Source organism: Erythrolamprus reginae, chromosome 6, assembly GCF_031021105.1.
Source record: "Erythrolamprus reginae isolate rEryReg1 chromosome 6, rEryReg1.hap1, whole genome shotgun sequence".
NCBI classification, from domain to species: domain Eukaryota; kingdom Metazoa; phylum Chordata; class Lepidosauria; order Squamata; family Dipsadidae; genus Erythrolamprus; species Erythrolamprus reginae.
Genome location: NC_091955.1, coordinates 39406594 through 39423672, shown reverse-complemented (window position 1 = coordinate 39423672; position 17079 = coordinate 39406594). Strand labels below are relative to the sequence as shown.

At 42.5% G+C, this 17079-nt stretch overlaps 1 protein-coding gene across 1 annotated transcript in view; it reads left to right on the top strand.

The window, feature by feature from the left end:
- The first annotated feature begins 1091 nt into the window (after positions 1–1091).
- The window catches only part of SLC38A1 (solute carrier family 38 member 1), a 108355-nt gene continuing 92367 nt past the window's right edge, over positions 1092–17079 (top strand). Inside the window, exons 1-2 of the mRNA XM_070754945.1 lie at positions 1092–1147; positions 12477–12550. Coding sequence (XP_070611046.1) covers positions 1092–1147; positions 12477–12550 — 130 coding nt within the window. The remainder of the gene's footprint in view (positions 1148–12476; positions 12551–17079) is intronic.

The window sequence follows — 17079 nt, the reverse complement described above, 5'->3', positions numbered from 1 at the left end:
AAAACATGGGCTTATACTCAAGTATATATGGTAAATTACAGGCCTTTGCTGATTATTTAGTCTTCGTACTTGAAAATCCAGTAACGTCAGGCTCAAAACTCTTATCACAAATTGAAAGATACGGAGTGATAGCGGGACTAAAGATTAATAAAGACAAAACTAAACTGATCACATGGATGCTCAAATGGTGAAAGAAGTAAAGTATTTGGGAATCAATTTAACAGCTAGATCTTCATCACTCAAAGAAGATAATTATGTAAAGCTTAAAAAGCAGATAGAAAGTGTTCCGGTTCCGGCACTGGTATGCAGGCAGCTTGAGCTGAGAGTTCCATTCAACCCTTCCCCAGAAAGCCTGCTCCACAGGTCATACAAATAAAAACCAGGTTCCTAGCAGGTGGGAACTTCCACAGCTGGTGCCTCTGTATTTTATGGAACGTTACCTTTTACGGAGTGGACACAAACCTAGAAACACAGCTGAACAGAGCATGAGGAATTCAATGACTGTCTCCAAAATGGTGCCTCCCTCTCCAGATCCCAAATCTCAAAGACAACAAACCTCCCAAGCAAAAGCCTTAATTACCAAGCAAGGTACTCAAACTACATTAACCCTTGAAGCACTGGATTACAGTAACATGGCAATTGTAGTTACTAAACCTCTTGCTCCAGACCTTAAAGCTACACTCACAAATACAATACAAGAGACTCTAAATGCTATAAAAGCTGATGTAGCACAACAGGGATTGCGCCTTGAAGAAACAGACAAATGCTTGACTACAATAGAAACAGAAGTGGAGGAAAACTACAGCATGCTTAAAGATGCAATCCAAACAACTACCAAATTACATGAACATATTGAGGACTTAGAAAATCGCTCCAGAAGGAATAACCTCCGAATGGGAGGTCTTACAGAAGATATCCCTGCAAAGGAATTGCGTGCCATTTGTGAAAAGGACTTACCTGCTGCTTTTGGTCTTCCTCACCCTTTCAAAGTAGAAAGAGCCCATAGGATAGGGATGATACGCCCTCAAAATTTGGACAATGCAAAGGAAGGCGCTGTAAGACCTAAACAGTCATAATGAAATTTCTAGACTATGTGGAGAAAGAAGAATTGCCGAGAACCTATAGAAATCACAGAGACCCAGTTAAAGTGAGAGGCTGCAAAATTCTCCTATTTACAGATTATTCAGCAGAGGTTACAAGAAAAAGAAAAACATTTAGTAGAATATGCTTTACATTAGCAAAACAAAAGGTGCGTTTTCAATTACTTTATCCAGCCATTTTAAAAATCAGAAATTCTGATGGCTCTTTTACAATTTATAACTCAGCAGAAGAAGCTCAAAGACATCTACTACCATCTAGTGAGGAAATAGAGTCACACAGCCCAAGATCTCTGCTTGAAGACCAAGATGCACAGCAATCCAGCTCTCCAATCAATACAGACCGGGATTTACCATCAACTCTGGTATAAAAGGAGCAATGCCGAAAAGAGGGAACTTCATGCAACAAATTTGAAACAACCCAGATTACTACATTACAAGATGAAGACTGGCCAGCTTTGGGACATAAGACAGCTTCAGCAGTAAAAGTCAGACCTTCCAAGGCAATCTACAATCCACACAATAGGAACTAAAATACCTTAGATGAGCCACTTACTTTCCAACATCCGGAACAGACATTCAACAATTTACAACACATGTTAGACTTTGAGTACTCATTCTTAAAGACAAAACTACTACTTGACTGAAGATGGCACATGGAGAAGGGAGCAATGTTCCCTCTAATTTTTTTCCGGTGTAGGCAGAAACGAATAGTGTCTGAGTGGCATATTTTCATGCCTGAGCAGAGCACCTGGTTTTTTTTCACCCAAGACAACTTGTTGCACAATTATTTGCGGCTTGGTGCTGGGGCAGAATAAGGTCCCTTTCCACTATGTTATTCTCTTATTCTGGTTGCCTAATTATTGACATCACTAGCATACAAAGATTCTAACTGAAATTAGCATGATCAATAATTTAAAGAACAGAGGGCATAGAAGCTTATCTAAATAAATAGGCAAACTTAGATCAGCCAATGTGCAAGGGAAGAAACCATGTTATATCTTATTTGTTAAGCAAACTAAATTATGAATGGAAATAATAGATTTATAAGATATATTTGCTACCAACTAGTATATTATGTTCACAGAATAGTTTTTATTTCTTGCACCTTTCCATTTTCGGGCCTGTTACTTCCTCCCCTTTCTAAATCTCTTCCTCAATATCTTTTTTTTAATTCCTTCTTTTATCGTAACCAAAAACCTCTAAAATGTCTTTAGGTATGTAATCAAACCTATTATCTTCATTTTCATTACAATATCATTATAATTTTCTTAATAATTGAGATTTCATATATTATTTCAAAACAATTGCTTAAATCAAACCTCCACATGATAAATATTCAGATTTTTCATTTAAAACATATTCCATAAGTTTAAATCATTGCTATCTCAATAGGTCACTAAGTAAAAATTCAGGGTTACTCAATCATTAATTGTAAAATCTTTCTTCTACAAGATTATAGGAGATCTACAAGATTGTAGGAGAAACCACACTCTCAAAAAAGTAAATATATTCATATTAATTATGTAGAACAAATGATTAATGCCAAAATTCATACTATTAGAATGAATTGAATCGATTTGAATAGATTGGAATAGAATAGATTGGAATAGAGTATGGTAGGGTAGGGTAGGATAGGGTAGGATAGAATAGAACAGAACAGAGATAAGAATAGAACAGAGTAGAGTATACAGAACAATAGAATAGAATAGAGAATGAATAGAACAGAAAAGAGATTGGAATAGAGATTAGAGCAGAACAAAATAGAATATTGAATAAAATAGAGATAAGAATAGAGTATATAAAATAATAGAATAGAATGAAGAATGAACAGAACAGAACAAAGATTGTAATAGAGATTAGAATAGAGTAGAGCAGAACAGAACAGAATAATAGAATAGAATGAAGAATGAATAGAACAGAACAGAGATTTGATCTTGTTTCTCTAAGATTTTAAATATCCTGTTCCAAATAACCATAGGCACCTATTTCCCAACTATTACTCAATATCAATATATTGCTACCCTAGACTTTAATTGCAATAATTTATGTTAATAAGAAAGAAAGAGAGAGCGAAAAGAAAGAAAGAAAAAAGAGAGAAGTTGTTAAACCTTGAGCAGGTAGGAAGAAGTAAAAAGAATATGGGCAAAAATTTAAAGTAAATTACAGCAAGTACCGTATATACTCGAGTATAAGCCGACCCGAGTATAAGCCGAGGCACCAATTTTTGCCAGATAGAAAGAAATTTTTGATAGATAGAAAGAAAAACTGGGAAAACGTATTGACCCGAGTATAAGCCGAGGTTAGAAAATGCAGTGGCTACTGGTAACTTATAAAAATGGAAAACAATAAAATTACATTAATTGAGACATGTTTTAGAATATTTATTTTAAAGAAAACCAGTAAACTAGCTCTGTAAATTTAAAAGAGGGTAAACAAATTAACAATATTAACAATAAATTAAAAAGTAAAAAAAGTAGCTCGATCAGGAACAAAGCTAAAACCTAAGAGTTAAAATCCTTCAAAACTGGATTCCTTCTCATCATTAATTGGATTTACATTATTGTTCTGTTTTTATATATACTGTGAGCCACCCTGAGTCCTTGGAGAAGGATTGCATACAAATCCAATTAAACAAACAAACAAACAAACAAACAAATAAATAAGTGTATCCAAAGAAGAGCTTCAGCATTAGCTGCTGTGAGGTTATCAGCATAGAAAACCAAATAGATAGATAGATAGATAGATAGATAGATAGATAGATAGATAGAGATAGAAAGATAGATAGACAGACAGACAGAAAAATAGATAGATAGATAGATAGAAATAGATACAGATATATAGATAGATAGATAGATATAGATAGAAAGATAGATAGACAGACAGACAGATAGAAAAATAGATAGATAGATAGATAGATAGATAGATAGATAGAAATAGATACAGACAGATAGATAGATAGATAGAAATAAAAATAGATAGAAAAATAGATAGATAGAAAGATAGAAAAATAGATAGATAGAAATAGATACAGATAGATAGATAGATAGATAGATGATAGATAGATAGATAGATAGACAGATAGATATAGATAGAAAGATAGACAGACAGACAGATAGAAAAATAGATAGATAGATAGAAAGAAATAGATACAGATAGATAGATAGAAAGAAAAATAGATAGATAGAAAAATAGATAGATAGAAAGATAGAAAAATAGATAGATAGAAATAGATACAGATAGATAGATAGATAGATGATAGATAGATAGATAGATAGACAGATAGATATAGATAGAAAGATAGATAGACAGACAGACAGATAGAAATATAGATAGATAGAAAGATAGACAGATAGAAAAAGAATTCCTGTCTAGCTCTGCCTCATAATACATTATTAGATCCTATCCAAGCAAGGACAGCAACTACCACAAAATACCATTTTTTAAACAGTTTAAATCCTTTCAAAGGAGGGGGAGGAGAATCTGACAGCAGGGGGCCTTTTTAATCCGACTAAAGGCAATGCAGAGAGAGCAAGGAATAGTTACTCACCATTACTTTTTTCCCCTCTCGGTTGGAGCAAATGGCTGCCTCCTTTGCTTGAGCTAGGGAGAGGAACTACGGCGTGCGAGAGGAGACAAAAGCTGGTGCCTCCTCGCTCTGGCTCAAGCAATGGCGCCCTCGTGTGGTGACTTTGTCAATGACCCGAGTATAAGCCGAGGCTGTGTTTTTCAGCCCATTTTTTGGGCTGAAAAACTCGGCTTATACTCGAGTATATACGGTAAGTAAATTATTAAAAATGTATATTATATAAAATGAATTACAATCCTTAATGTATATTCTATGAATCCTTAAACCTAAAGTTAAATTAGCACAAACTAGATTGTTTTCTAACTGCTCTATTCTAAAATAATGATTATATTATCTTAATAATAATAATGATTATATTAAGCCTTCCACTAAACAATTAATTTATAATAAACTTTAAATATGGTAAATTGGAACTCTTATGTCTATCAATCAAAAATTTAATACACAGAAGTAATATATATCAAGCACTATCAATGCCACCAACTACTAGTTTGGTTTATAATTATTAAATTAAAAAATATACACAGTAAAATTATTCTAACAGATTATATAGATTCCTAATACTATAGTTGTAAATTATAATAGTTCTTAGCAAACCTTAATGAGTAAATCTCGGAGAGGTCTCCCGTCCACTCCTTAACCAACCCAGTCCCACTTTCTTTCCAAGGCCAGATTAAGGGAACTGGGCGGGAAGGCCAAAGTGGGCAGGAAAAAAAAGCGGAGTGGACATGTTGGAGAAACCGGAAAGCGGGGCCGTTTTGACTCGGGAAGGTGGTGGTAACACAAAGGTGCAAAAAAAGAGTAAGCCCCTCTATCGCTTGGCCTCCCTCAGTAAACACACCCCACACACACCCCTTCTGCCCTTCCTGCACTTCTTTTCCCTACTCCTCTGAGGAACTCCTGCCAAAGCTGCTTGCAACAACAATTGAGCCTTCAAAGGAAGCGAGAGCAGGCTCGTCGGTGTGTGTGTGTATGTGTGAACCCACTACTGCAATAAGCCGCTGCGGACGATTTGTGGAGCTGTCATCTCTTCCACCGCTCACCTCTGGTGGGTTTGGCTCAGGTGGCCTTTGTCGTTCTGGTGTGGGAAGGCAGGGAGCAAGAGGGGGTCTGAGTGAAAGAGTCCTGCGGGGAGGGGAGGCATGCGTGGGCTTGTCCAGAGGAGGAGACCGCCAGCACGAACTGCCTGAGAGGTGGCTGGTGGGCGAGTTATCCCTGGAGATCAATCTTTCCCCCAGGACAGGAGAACGTCTTGGGGAGGGGATATTCAATGTAGAATGTAGTTTTCAGGTCCAATCTGCCGGTCCCATTCCTGCATTTGAAAACTTCCCTTTGGGGGCGTTACGTTTTTTCCCCTACTTATTCCTGGAGATCAGTCTTTGAGCATTTAATAAGCTATTTCTCTAAATGGATACTGTTGCTAACTGTTACTTTACAATAGGTGAGGGTGGACCTGAAAACTACATTCTACATTGTTAATCCTCCTCACTCCACAGGGATTCGTCTTCGGAATCCGCCAGTTCTTGCCTCCTTGTTACGTCCCTTGGGAGGAGCCGCACTCTGTGAGAGAGATGGAGAGAGATGGGGGGGCTTGGTTAATTGGAAATAACGCTTACTTGAATGCAGAGATTTATAAGTAAAAACTCCATCTTTATTTCTCCTCTCCGTATTCAAAATGCATTACAGGCAGTCAAATTCTTTCATCTCATTTCTTCACGATAAGAGCACAAAACCATTTCTCCAGCACTCCTCCCTTATCTTAAGATTTATGGCTAGGCAGCATTAGTCCAAAGCAATAAAAAACAGCTGTTAAATAACAGAGAAAAGACTTAGCTTACTTCATAGCTGCATCGTGGCACGTCCACGATTGATTTACAACATTGAAAACTCCGCCCTTCTTCTCCGCGGGCACCCAGATGTGACAAATAAATCACTTAAGTAATTAACCCGTTCCTCCCCTTAATATTTCTTCCCTGACACTTGTTCTCTGCATCTCTGCACGCCAGATAGCATAGATGAGAAATGGTGGTAGCACTATATAATGATATAACACAAAACTTACTTATTGTTTAGATTTTAAACATATAGAACTTTATGAAATAGGTGATATATTATGAATAGTTTCTTTTACTAAAGATATATTGTATCTTCAATATTGTATCTTATAGCTATATATATATATACCGTGTTTCCCCGATAGTAAGACACCCCCGATTGTAAGACGTATCGGGGGTTTCAGGGGGGTCGGCTAATATAAGCCGTACCCCGAAAGTAAGACATATGTCTTACTTTCGGGGAAACACGGGGGTATTGCCGCCTCCCTCTCATCTAGCTGCCTTCCTTTTTTAAGCGGGAAGAAGGGCGCGCTTTCGCTGCCTTCTTCCGGGACCGGGGAGGGGAGCTGTGAGGGAGGCGGCCTGCTGAGGCCCAGCCCGCCGGTGAGTTTGGCTGACGGAGGGACGAAGCCAGACTGCTAAGCTTCGGCTCGTTAGAGGGAGCTGTCGGCCGGAGACGGCGGGGCTTGCTGCAGCGAGCGACCTGCTCCTGCCTTCGCTTTCGCCTCCTCGAGAGCCAGTGAAACTTGCCGGCGGAGCCAAGTTAGCCGCAGGGAGGAAAGAGGTGGCATCGAGGGGTCACGGCGCAGCCTCTCCACGGCAGTCGAGGTTGGCGAGGGCCCTGCCTTGGCGGCCGCGGGTTGCCACTGTTATAAACCCGGCGGGCTCCTCAGAAACGGCCCTGCAAGGGAAGCTGCCCGGCCAGAGGTAGGAAAGTCCCCACCCATCCTTTGCCCGCGTCTCGAAGAGGGGAAGAGAAGGGACTGTGGTGATGGTGTTGGGGGGGGTGCGAGATAAGTGAGGTAGCCTCAAAACCGCTTGTCGCCTTCGCTTCCACGGGGCTTTTGAGGGAAATAACAGTCCCTCCTGGGGGAGAAGCAGGGGACAGGCTCTCGGAGCCCTTGAAAGGACACCCCCCCTTTCCACCCCTTGTCGCCCGAGACGAGGTCGGGGCGCTTCCTTCCCATTGGCGCTCTCTTCAGATCCTCCTCCCCTCGCTCTGGGTGAGCAGCGTGGCGTGGCGGCGGTGATGGAGGAGGAGGAGGAGGAGGAAGAGGAGGAGAACGAAGGTGGTTGTCGCCCTTGAGGAGGCTGCCCTGGAGCCGTGAGGTTGAACTTGGAAAAGGGCTCACGAGGCTCCTGTCCCGCGGCTGCCCTTCTGGACTCTGGGGAGATGCCGCTTTTGGGAACGCGACCCTTTCAATTTTTTTCCAATATAAGACATACCCCGAAAGTAAGACATACTGGGGCTTTTGGGGATAAAAAGAAACACGGAAACACGGTATATATATATATATGTGTGTGTGTGTGTGTGTGTGTGTGTGTTTTATGTTTGCAGGTTCAAGTCCCAGTGAGGGTATGGCTAGCTGATGAGGCCAGAACAAGGCCAAAATGGGACCATCCTAGTCTCCCTTAATTTTAAAATTCCAGCTAAAAACATTTATAACACACACACACACACACACACACATATATATAATATATGTCACATGTTTTTTGCTGAATTTGAAAATTAAGGGAGACTAGGATAGATCTATTTCGGCCTTATTTTGGCCTCATCAGCTAGCCATACCCTCACTGGGACTTGAACCTGCAAACTTTGCCTTGTAAGGCAGAGAATTAACCTCTAGGCTGCAGTATCCAATCCCTTCAGCTCTGCACCAGGGAAGGGTTACATATTTTTGTGTCGAATCACCCTGGTGTATTGAAGGAACATCACAGCTCCTCTTTTTTTTGCCTCTCGGCCCAACCCTGGGCCATTTCCAAGGCAGTTAATTTTTATTGATAGCCGACAATTCTATCTGTATGTGTCACATGTTTTTTTGCTAAATTTGAAAATTAAGGGAGACTAGGATAGATCTATTTCGGCCTTATTTTGGCCTCATCAGCTAGCCATACCCTCACCCGGACTTGAGTGTGTGTGTGTGTGTGTGTGTGTATGTATATATATATATATATATATGACGGTCTTGGTATATTCTGGTTTCTTCCTGTGTAGGATTTGGAAATTTCTGGCGACGTTTCGACGAGGTCTCACTCGTCATCTTGAGGCTGGTGTTTCTGTCCTTGTTCTAAGGCGAACACTGCGAGACCTGAGCTGCCTTCCTTTTATAAATACTGGTGGCTGGGTGTGGTTTGATGGCTCAGCAATTGCCTGCTGTGTAGAAACTTCCTGGTGAGTCAGTGGGGTAACAATGCAGAATCCATCATGTCTCATGTACAAAACTCATTCCACTTCATAGAAATCATAAAGGAACAAAACCTACAACCCAGTGACCTTCTCGTAAGCTTCGATGTCATATCTCTCTTCACCCAAGTGCCTATTAAAGAAGCCCTGACAGCCATCCAAAACAAATACAACCCCCTGAAGCACATCTTAGATCTGACCAACCACTGCCTGATGAATACATACTTCATCCACAATGGACAAAGATACAAACAGATAGAAGGAGCCCCCATGGGATCACCCCTGTCACCCGACATCGCAAACTTGTACATGGAATATTTTGAAACCAATGCCTTGGACAAATCTGAATACAAACCCAAACTCTGGCTTAGATATGTAGATGACACCTTCATAATTTGGCCACATGGGAAAGAAAAACTGGACAGCTTTCTCACACATCTCAACAGCCTACACCCCAAAATACAATTCACCATGGAAATAGAAACCAACAACAAACTTCCCTTCCTGGATGTCCTAATCTACAAAAAACCAGATGGCTCCCTAGGACACACCGTCTACCAGAAGAAGACACACACCAACTGCAACTTGAATGCAAAATCCCACCACCACCCCGCACAGATCAATTCCGTAGCCAAGACCCTCATTTCCAGAACCAAACACCTAGCTGACAAAGACCACCTGGAACCTGAATTACACAGTCTCACAAATGTATTAATTTCCAATGGATTCCAAAGAGAGGCAATCAACAACTTAATCCAAAAAGAGACACCCCCCAAGAACCAAGACACAGAACAGGACAATGGCATCGCCCTCTTCCCTTACATCAAAGGCACCACAGATAAAATCAGTAAAATTCTCTGCAAACACAACATCAAGACAGCCTTTGGTACAGATAAAAAAATAGACAACATCCTAAGAAACCCGAAAGACAATATCCAACTAGAAAACCAGGGAGTTTATCAAATACCGTGTAAAATCTGCCCAGCCACATATATTGGACAAACGAACAGGAGAGTAAATGCACGTGTTGCAGAACATAAGAATGCATTAAAGAAAAAACCTCCTCCCTTTTCCAACACTTCAAAACTACAGGACATGAAATTGATTTTGACAGTACCAAATTAATTTCCAAAACAGAACACTACAGCAAAAGAATAATCATGGAAGCCATCGAGATAGAAAAACATCCCCAAAATATGAACAAGCGGGATGATACCTCTCGCTTACCAGACATCTGGAAACCAGCCCTCAAACGTATCCCAGCCATAGAAACCAGACTCAGAACACACATTGTAAAACAATCAAGTAGCCTGCAAGTTCCAACTACTCAGGATATCACGCCTAATCTACAACCATTAACTAATCAGCATACCTCAGCTACATCAACGACCCCAATTGTTACCCCACTGACTCACCAGGAAGTTTCTACACAGCAGGCAATTGCTGAGCCATCAAACCACACCCAGCCACCAGTATTTATAGAAGGAAGGCAGCTCAGGTCTCGCAGTGTTCGCCTTAGAACAAGGACAGAAACACCAGCCTGAAGATGACGAGTGAGACCTCGTCGAAACGTCGCCAGAAATTTCCAAATCCTACACGGGAAGAAACCCGAATATACCAAGACCGTCATACCTGTACCCGTGAAAATCTACGAATATATATATATATATATATTTGTTTTCGTAAATTTTCACGGGTATATGTATGTAGATTGTTCTGAGTTCGGGTTTTGCCCTGTGTAATGTTTTGCATGTCTATGCGACGTTTCGGTGAAATCACATTCACCATCATCAGGCTGGAGTTCCAATCTTTGTGTTTTTGCAAATATATATATATATATATTCCATTTAAAACAACACAAAGATTGGAACTACAGCCTGAAGATGGTGAATGTGATTTCGCCGAAACGTCGCATAGACATGCAAAACATTACACAGGGCAAAACCCGAACTCAGAACAATCTACATATATATATATATATATATATATATATATATATATATATATATATATATATATATATATATATATATTTTCACCTGAAGATGGTGAATGTGATTTCACCGAAACGTCGCATAGACACTCAAAACATTACACGGGGCAAAACCAGAAATTTTTAGATGAGAGATAAGAGCCTCCATTGAGGGACTAATAAGAAAAGAAAAGTTTATATATGATTGATTTTAAGCATTGTTGTTGTTTATAACTATATATTTTACTACTATATATATTTTTTACTTTATGGTAGAGAAAAAAAATTAAAATCTTATACTAAAAAAAATTTCCCATACTTAAAATTTAAACAAACATATTCATACATCATACATTCATTCATTGGCCGGGGCAAGATATTATTTATTTTATTTATTTTTTAATATTTATTAATTGGATTTCCATGCCACCCCTCTCTGAGGACTCGGGGCGGCTCACAACATATAAAATATACAATACATATAAAATATACAATGTAATCCAATTAACTAATTAAAAATCTAGACACCCCCCCAAAAAAAACCTTAAAAAAATAAAATTTTAGTGGCCCCAAGCCTGCCGACAGATGTGGGTCTTTAGAATTTTATGGAAGGCAGGGCAGGTGTGGGGGCAGTACAGATCTTGGGGGGGAGCTCATTCCATAGGGCCATGGCCACCACAGAGAAGGCTCTTCCTCTAGGCTCCACCAGGCGGCATTGTCTAGGGTTTGGATGGTGTTCTAAAGTAGGCTGTGAGTTGATGAGGACGCCCAAGTTGCAGACACTTTGAGGGGATCAAATGTCTCCCCCCCCCCCGAATGATGGATGGACAGATAGAATTGTCCTTGGGAGGCAAAACTTCTAACCACCCCGTCTTATCGGGATTAGCCTGAGCCTGTTAACACCCATCCAAATCCTAATAGCTTCCGGACACTGTCACATTACTTCCGCTGCTTCACTGAGTTGACATGGGGTGGAGATGAACAGCTAAGTATCATCTGTATACTGATGATAACACACATCATTTCATCAGATGATCTCACCCAACAATTTCATGTAGATATTAAACAGCAGGGGGGAGAGGACCAACCCCTGAGGAGCCCCGCAAAAGAGTGACCTAGGAGTCGACCAGTGACCCCTTGCTAACACCAACTGTGACTGACCAGAGAGGTAGGAGGTAACTACAGTAAAACGGTGCCTCCCACTCCCAACCCCTCCAGTCGGTACAGAAGGATACCATGGTCAATGGTGTTGAAAGCCACTGAGAAGTCAAGAAGCACCAGGATTGAGGAATGACTCCTACCTTGGGCCCGCCAGAGATCATCCGTCAGTGCATCCAAAGCAGTTTCAGCTGGCCTGAACCCTGACTGCTGAGGGCCCAGATAAACAGCTTCATCCAAGTACCACTGGCATTGGAGTGACACCACCTTCTCGACAACCTTCCCTAGAAAGGGAAGGTTTGAGAGAGGACAATAGTTGTTAAATACGGCTTAAAGTTATATTCATTTTACTGCTTTACGTTCATGTTTACTCAAGTTTTATAGTGCCAAAAAGTATTTTTCTTATTTTTTCTTATAGGTTGCTTTTGATTTCAGTGACATTGCTTTCCATTTATTCAATAAATCTCCTGTTAGCATGTGCAAAGGAAACAGGTAATTTATAAAACTTTTTATTATTTTATTTCCAAGAAATAACGTAAAGATTATGAATATGATATATAAAAGCTTAAATTTTTCACCCTATTTTGTTTTGATTTATTAATTCTAAAAGAAATTAAATATGCTTTGTAAAACCAAGAAAAAATTTAGAGCCATTGTTTTCTTTTCTTTATTAAATTAAAAAGTATATAATGCCATATTTCAAACATGATGTTAAAAACATAATGTAATTAAACAATAAAGTGGTACCTCTACTGTTGTGGTTGGCTCTGGCCCAGCTCCTGCCCCAAGGAATGTGGAGGTGGATGTGGGGGAAACATCCACATGCCACAGGCCTGTTTAGAATCTCCTGACGAAGTCTCCTCTGATGAAGGAAGCGTGAGTGGGAGGGAAGAGGGGAGTTTGGCAGACAGCCCAGGAGGAGATCAATCATCCTTATCACCCCTGGATTCTGAACAAGAACTTATGATAGACCCACGCATGCGTAGAGTGATGCATAGGAGAGAACAACTGAAGGATTATTACAGGAGATACGTGAGGCCACCTGTGGTTGGGTTGGGCTGCTGTAATTAATGCTACAGATAAAAAGAGCAGCATGTTGGTTTAGCTTCGTGGAAGTTTATCTGATTCATAGTTTCGTCAAGATCGTGGTTTTGCTGTTTCCCTGTTCAAGACTGTGTGTGGCCTTTCTGGACTTTGGAATTGGACTCAAATTCCCAGTTACTGGGTGAGAAATTGGATTGCATTTAACCTGTGCCTTGTGTGTACCAGAAAATCCCTTTGACATTTAAAATGGGAGTTTTTTCTGCTTTTCTGTTGATAAAGACTTTTGGTTTTCCTTCTATCGTGTGGTGTGTGTCTTTTTGGTCTAATTACCCTGTAATTACCGGTTGTTGGGACACGCCGGCAAAACATCTACTTACGAACTTAATTCATTCCGTGACCAGGTTCATAAGTAGAAACGTCCTACGGCTGCAGGCCTGCGTTTGGGCCCTGATGCTTGGCATCACCTCTCCCCAATGGTGCAAGACATGATTGCCAGTGCATACTCGCAGGGCATCACCACTGGCATTCAGCAGCGCCCTCCCATGCCTACCAAGGGCCAGCAACCGGAGGTGTGGCCCATGGCCACTGCCCACTACCCCTATCAGGACTCCCTGGGGGCTCAGCCCCCATCATATGATGAGGGAAATGGGCCAGAGGACAAGTTCTCAGAGGATGAAGAGACATTTGCTGACCAACCTGTCTTTACCAGTTTATTTAAACCTGCGCTGTTCAAAACCCTTTTGCATAAAGCAAAGATGACAGCTAGGCTGGGAACCACTACCAAGCCTACCGAACCGTCAGTAGGGCCGGACCCAACTGCGGGACTCTTTACTGAACCAGAATAGGAATCTGACTTCATCCCCTCGTCATCAATCTTCATTGATAATATTAAACACCCGTGGGAACATCCTACAGCGCCCCAGGCCCTTCTTCCATCGAGAAAAAGTTCTATGGGTTTAGCCCTGACATTGAAGGACTGCTACAGTTTCCACCTGTTGACCAACCGGTTGCCAACCTTATTTCTAATGCCTTGGTCCCAGCAGACATGGAAGGTCTGAAGCCCGATGACTGCAAAGCGGAGACTCTCATCCGCAAATCACATCAAATCAGCGGCCTGGGCCTTGCGAGCCGCCCATGCAGCTTCCTTTTTTAACCAAACGTCCATCATCTGGCTCAAGGAAATGCAATCCAGACTGGGCCCAGAAGATGCTAGACTTTGTCAGGACTTAATCAAGCTTCTCGATTCAGCAGAGTTTTCCGCGGACGCAACACTGAACTCAGCTAAGTTTGCGGCGCATTCTATGGTGGCCACTATGTCCTCACGCTGCCTCCTCTGGCTCAGAAGCTGGCACACGGATTTAAGATCTAAATGGTGAGTTGCGGCAGCCCCCTTCAGTGGGACAAAACTATTTGGCGAATCATTGGACTCGGTTTTGATTGAAGACAAAGATAAACACAAGGTTCTCCCCACGGCTTATAGGCATGCTGATAGGAGACCAGCACCATATTTTTGCAGACAGACATTTCGACATGACTCCACTTCAGCCTCCTCCTTTGCGCAAACTCAGAGAACCTATGGCCAAGGTTTCTATTGACAGGACAGATTGCCTTTCTCAAACAGGAACACAGGGGGTACCGACAATACACCCAACCTAAACACTCATTTAAAGATCAACCCTCCAGGAATTTTCGAAAATCCAAATGACTCATTCGCAGACGCTCCCATTGGAGGCAAACTTCAAGATTTCCTCGTGCAATGGGAAGCAACATCTTCAGATTGCTGGGCCATAAACACCATCCGATCGGGACTACGTCTAGAATTCCTTGCCCCCCCCACACAACCGTTTTTTCAGATGTCTCACCCACGCCAACAGAGTGGAGCAAGATCTACTCCAACAAGAAGTCCAACACCTGTTGGACATTGCAGTCATCGAACCAGTACCCCCAGACCAGGAGGGATGGGGATTCTATTTGCACATTTTCCTAGTGCCCAAGACCTCAGGGGGCCATCGACTAATCCTCAACCTCAAGCAACTAAACACTTATGTAAAGTACCGCAGGTTCAAGATGCAGTTTCTCAAATCCATCCGTCAGCATGATCTCCTGACCTCCATAGATCTGCAGGAGGCATATCTAGGAGGCATATCTACATGTACGGATCTACCAGGATCACAGGAGATACCTACGCTTCTACCTGGAGGGTGCTCACTTTCAATACCGAGCCATGCCCTTCGGGCTATCTTCCGCACCAAGGACCTTTACCAAGTTGCTAGATGTCATAATGGTGGACTTACGTCTCCAGTCCATAAGGCTCCAGGCATACTTGGACGACATCATTATTCTCTCCAGGTCCCCCAAACAAGCACAGGTTAACCTATTATACACCATCCAGTCCATGCAAGCCCATGGTTTCTCAATAAATCTTGCAAAGAGTCACCTAACACCCACAACATCACTTCGTCATCTCGACACAATCATAGATACGGTCAGTTGCCACGTCTTCCTGTCACCAGATTGTCAATCCTCCTTACTGGAGACAGTACAAGCGGCACGACACAATCACAAAGTACTGCAGGCCCTACTATCCAGGCTGCTGGGCATGTTCGTATCAGGTATCGACGTGGTCCCCTGGATGAGACTCCACACACGTCAGCTGCAGTTGTTCCTCCTGCCATTTCAGAAGAAAAAAACCAGCCACATCAACAAGTTGGTTCAATTACCACCCAAGGTCCGCCACTCCCTTCAGTGGTGGACAACATCAACTATCCATCAGGGCACCTGCTTCAAGGAAAAAATGTGCGTCACTGTGACAACCGACGTGAGCCTATCAGGTTGGGAGGCACACACAGCCCACCAAATAGCCCAGGGCAGCTGGAACTGGAACAGCTTGCCAACAACAGCATTAATGTCTTGGAGCTGAGGGTGGTATCGCTGGCTCTGCGCCAGTTCCTCCCCCGCGTGGCAGGTCGTCCAGTCCTCATCCTCACAGACAATGTGGCTACCCGGGCTCACATAAACCATCAAGGAGGCCCCAAAATCATGGTGCCTCATGAAGGAAGCAGAGACACTGATATCCTGAGCGGAACAACACCTACAGTCCTTGAGGGCGGAGCACATAGCAGGAACTCTGAACACACAAGCAGATTGGTTGAGCCAGGCAACATTGGACCCAGTGGAATGTCGTTTGGACCCGAACATATTCCAGGACATCTGTCTATGTTTCGGCACACCACAAGTGGACCTTTTTGCCACCCAAGACAATGCACAGCTTCCCAGCTTCTTCTCACACTTCCCGTGAACAGGAGTGGAGAGTATCAATACCCTACGCTCTCCTTGGCTGGAAGGGCTTCTTTATACTTCCTCCCCGACCACACTCATTCCAAGGGTAGTGAGCAAGCTTCTGGCAGAGAGAGTGGAGCTGCTACTGGTAGCACCACACTGGCCACGTCATCCTTGGTTTGCAGACCTACAAGATCTATCGGTCTCCAGACCATGGCGGATTCTGGACAGCCAGATATCCCTCACACAAGGGTCAGTTCACCACCCAGACCCTCAATGGTGGCACCTTACCATCTGGCACTTGAGGGGTGTCAATTGAGATCACTCTCTCTGCCTGACAACATAATAGGTACTATCCAGGCAGCCCAGCGGTCTTCAACGACCAGTATTTACAACTCTACCTGGTCAGCGTACTACACCTTCTGCACTTCCAAGAACCTGGACCCGCTGCAAGAATCGCTTGAACAAAGCCTAGCATTTCTCCAGGCAGGGCTTGACAAAGGGCTAGCACCCAACATCCTTCGCCGGCATGTAGCAGCATTGTCCACAGTACTTCGCCTGGACAACCTGAGGTCCCTGTATCACCACCCCTGCATTTGAGACTTCCTCCGCGGCGCTGCAAACATGAGACCGCAGGTGGTGCACAGATACCCTACCTGGGACCTTCCACTGGTCCTTCAGGCATTAACTGGCCTGCC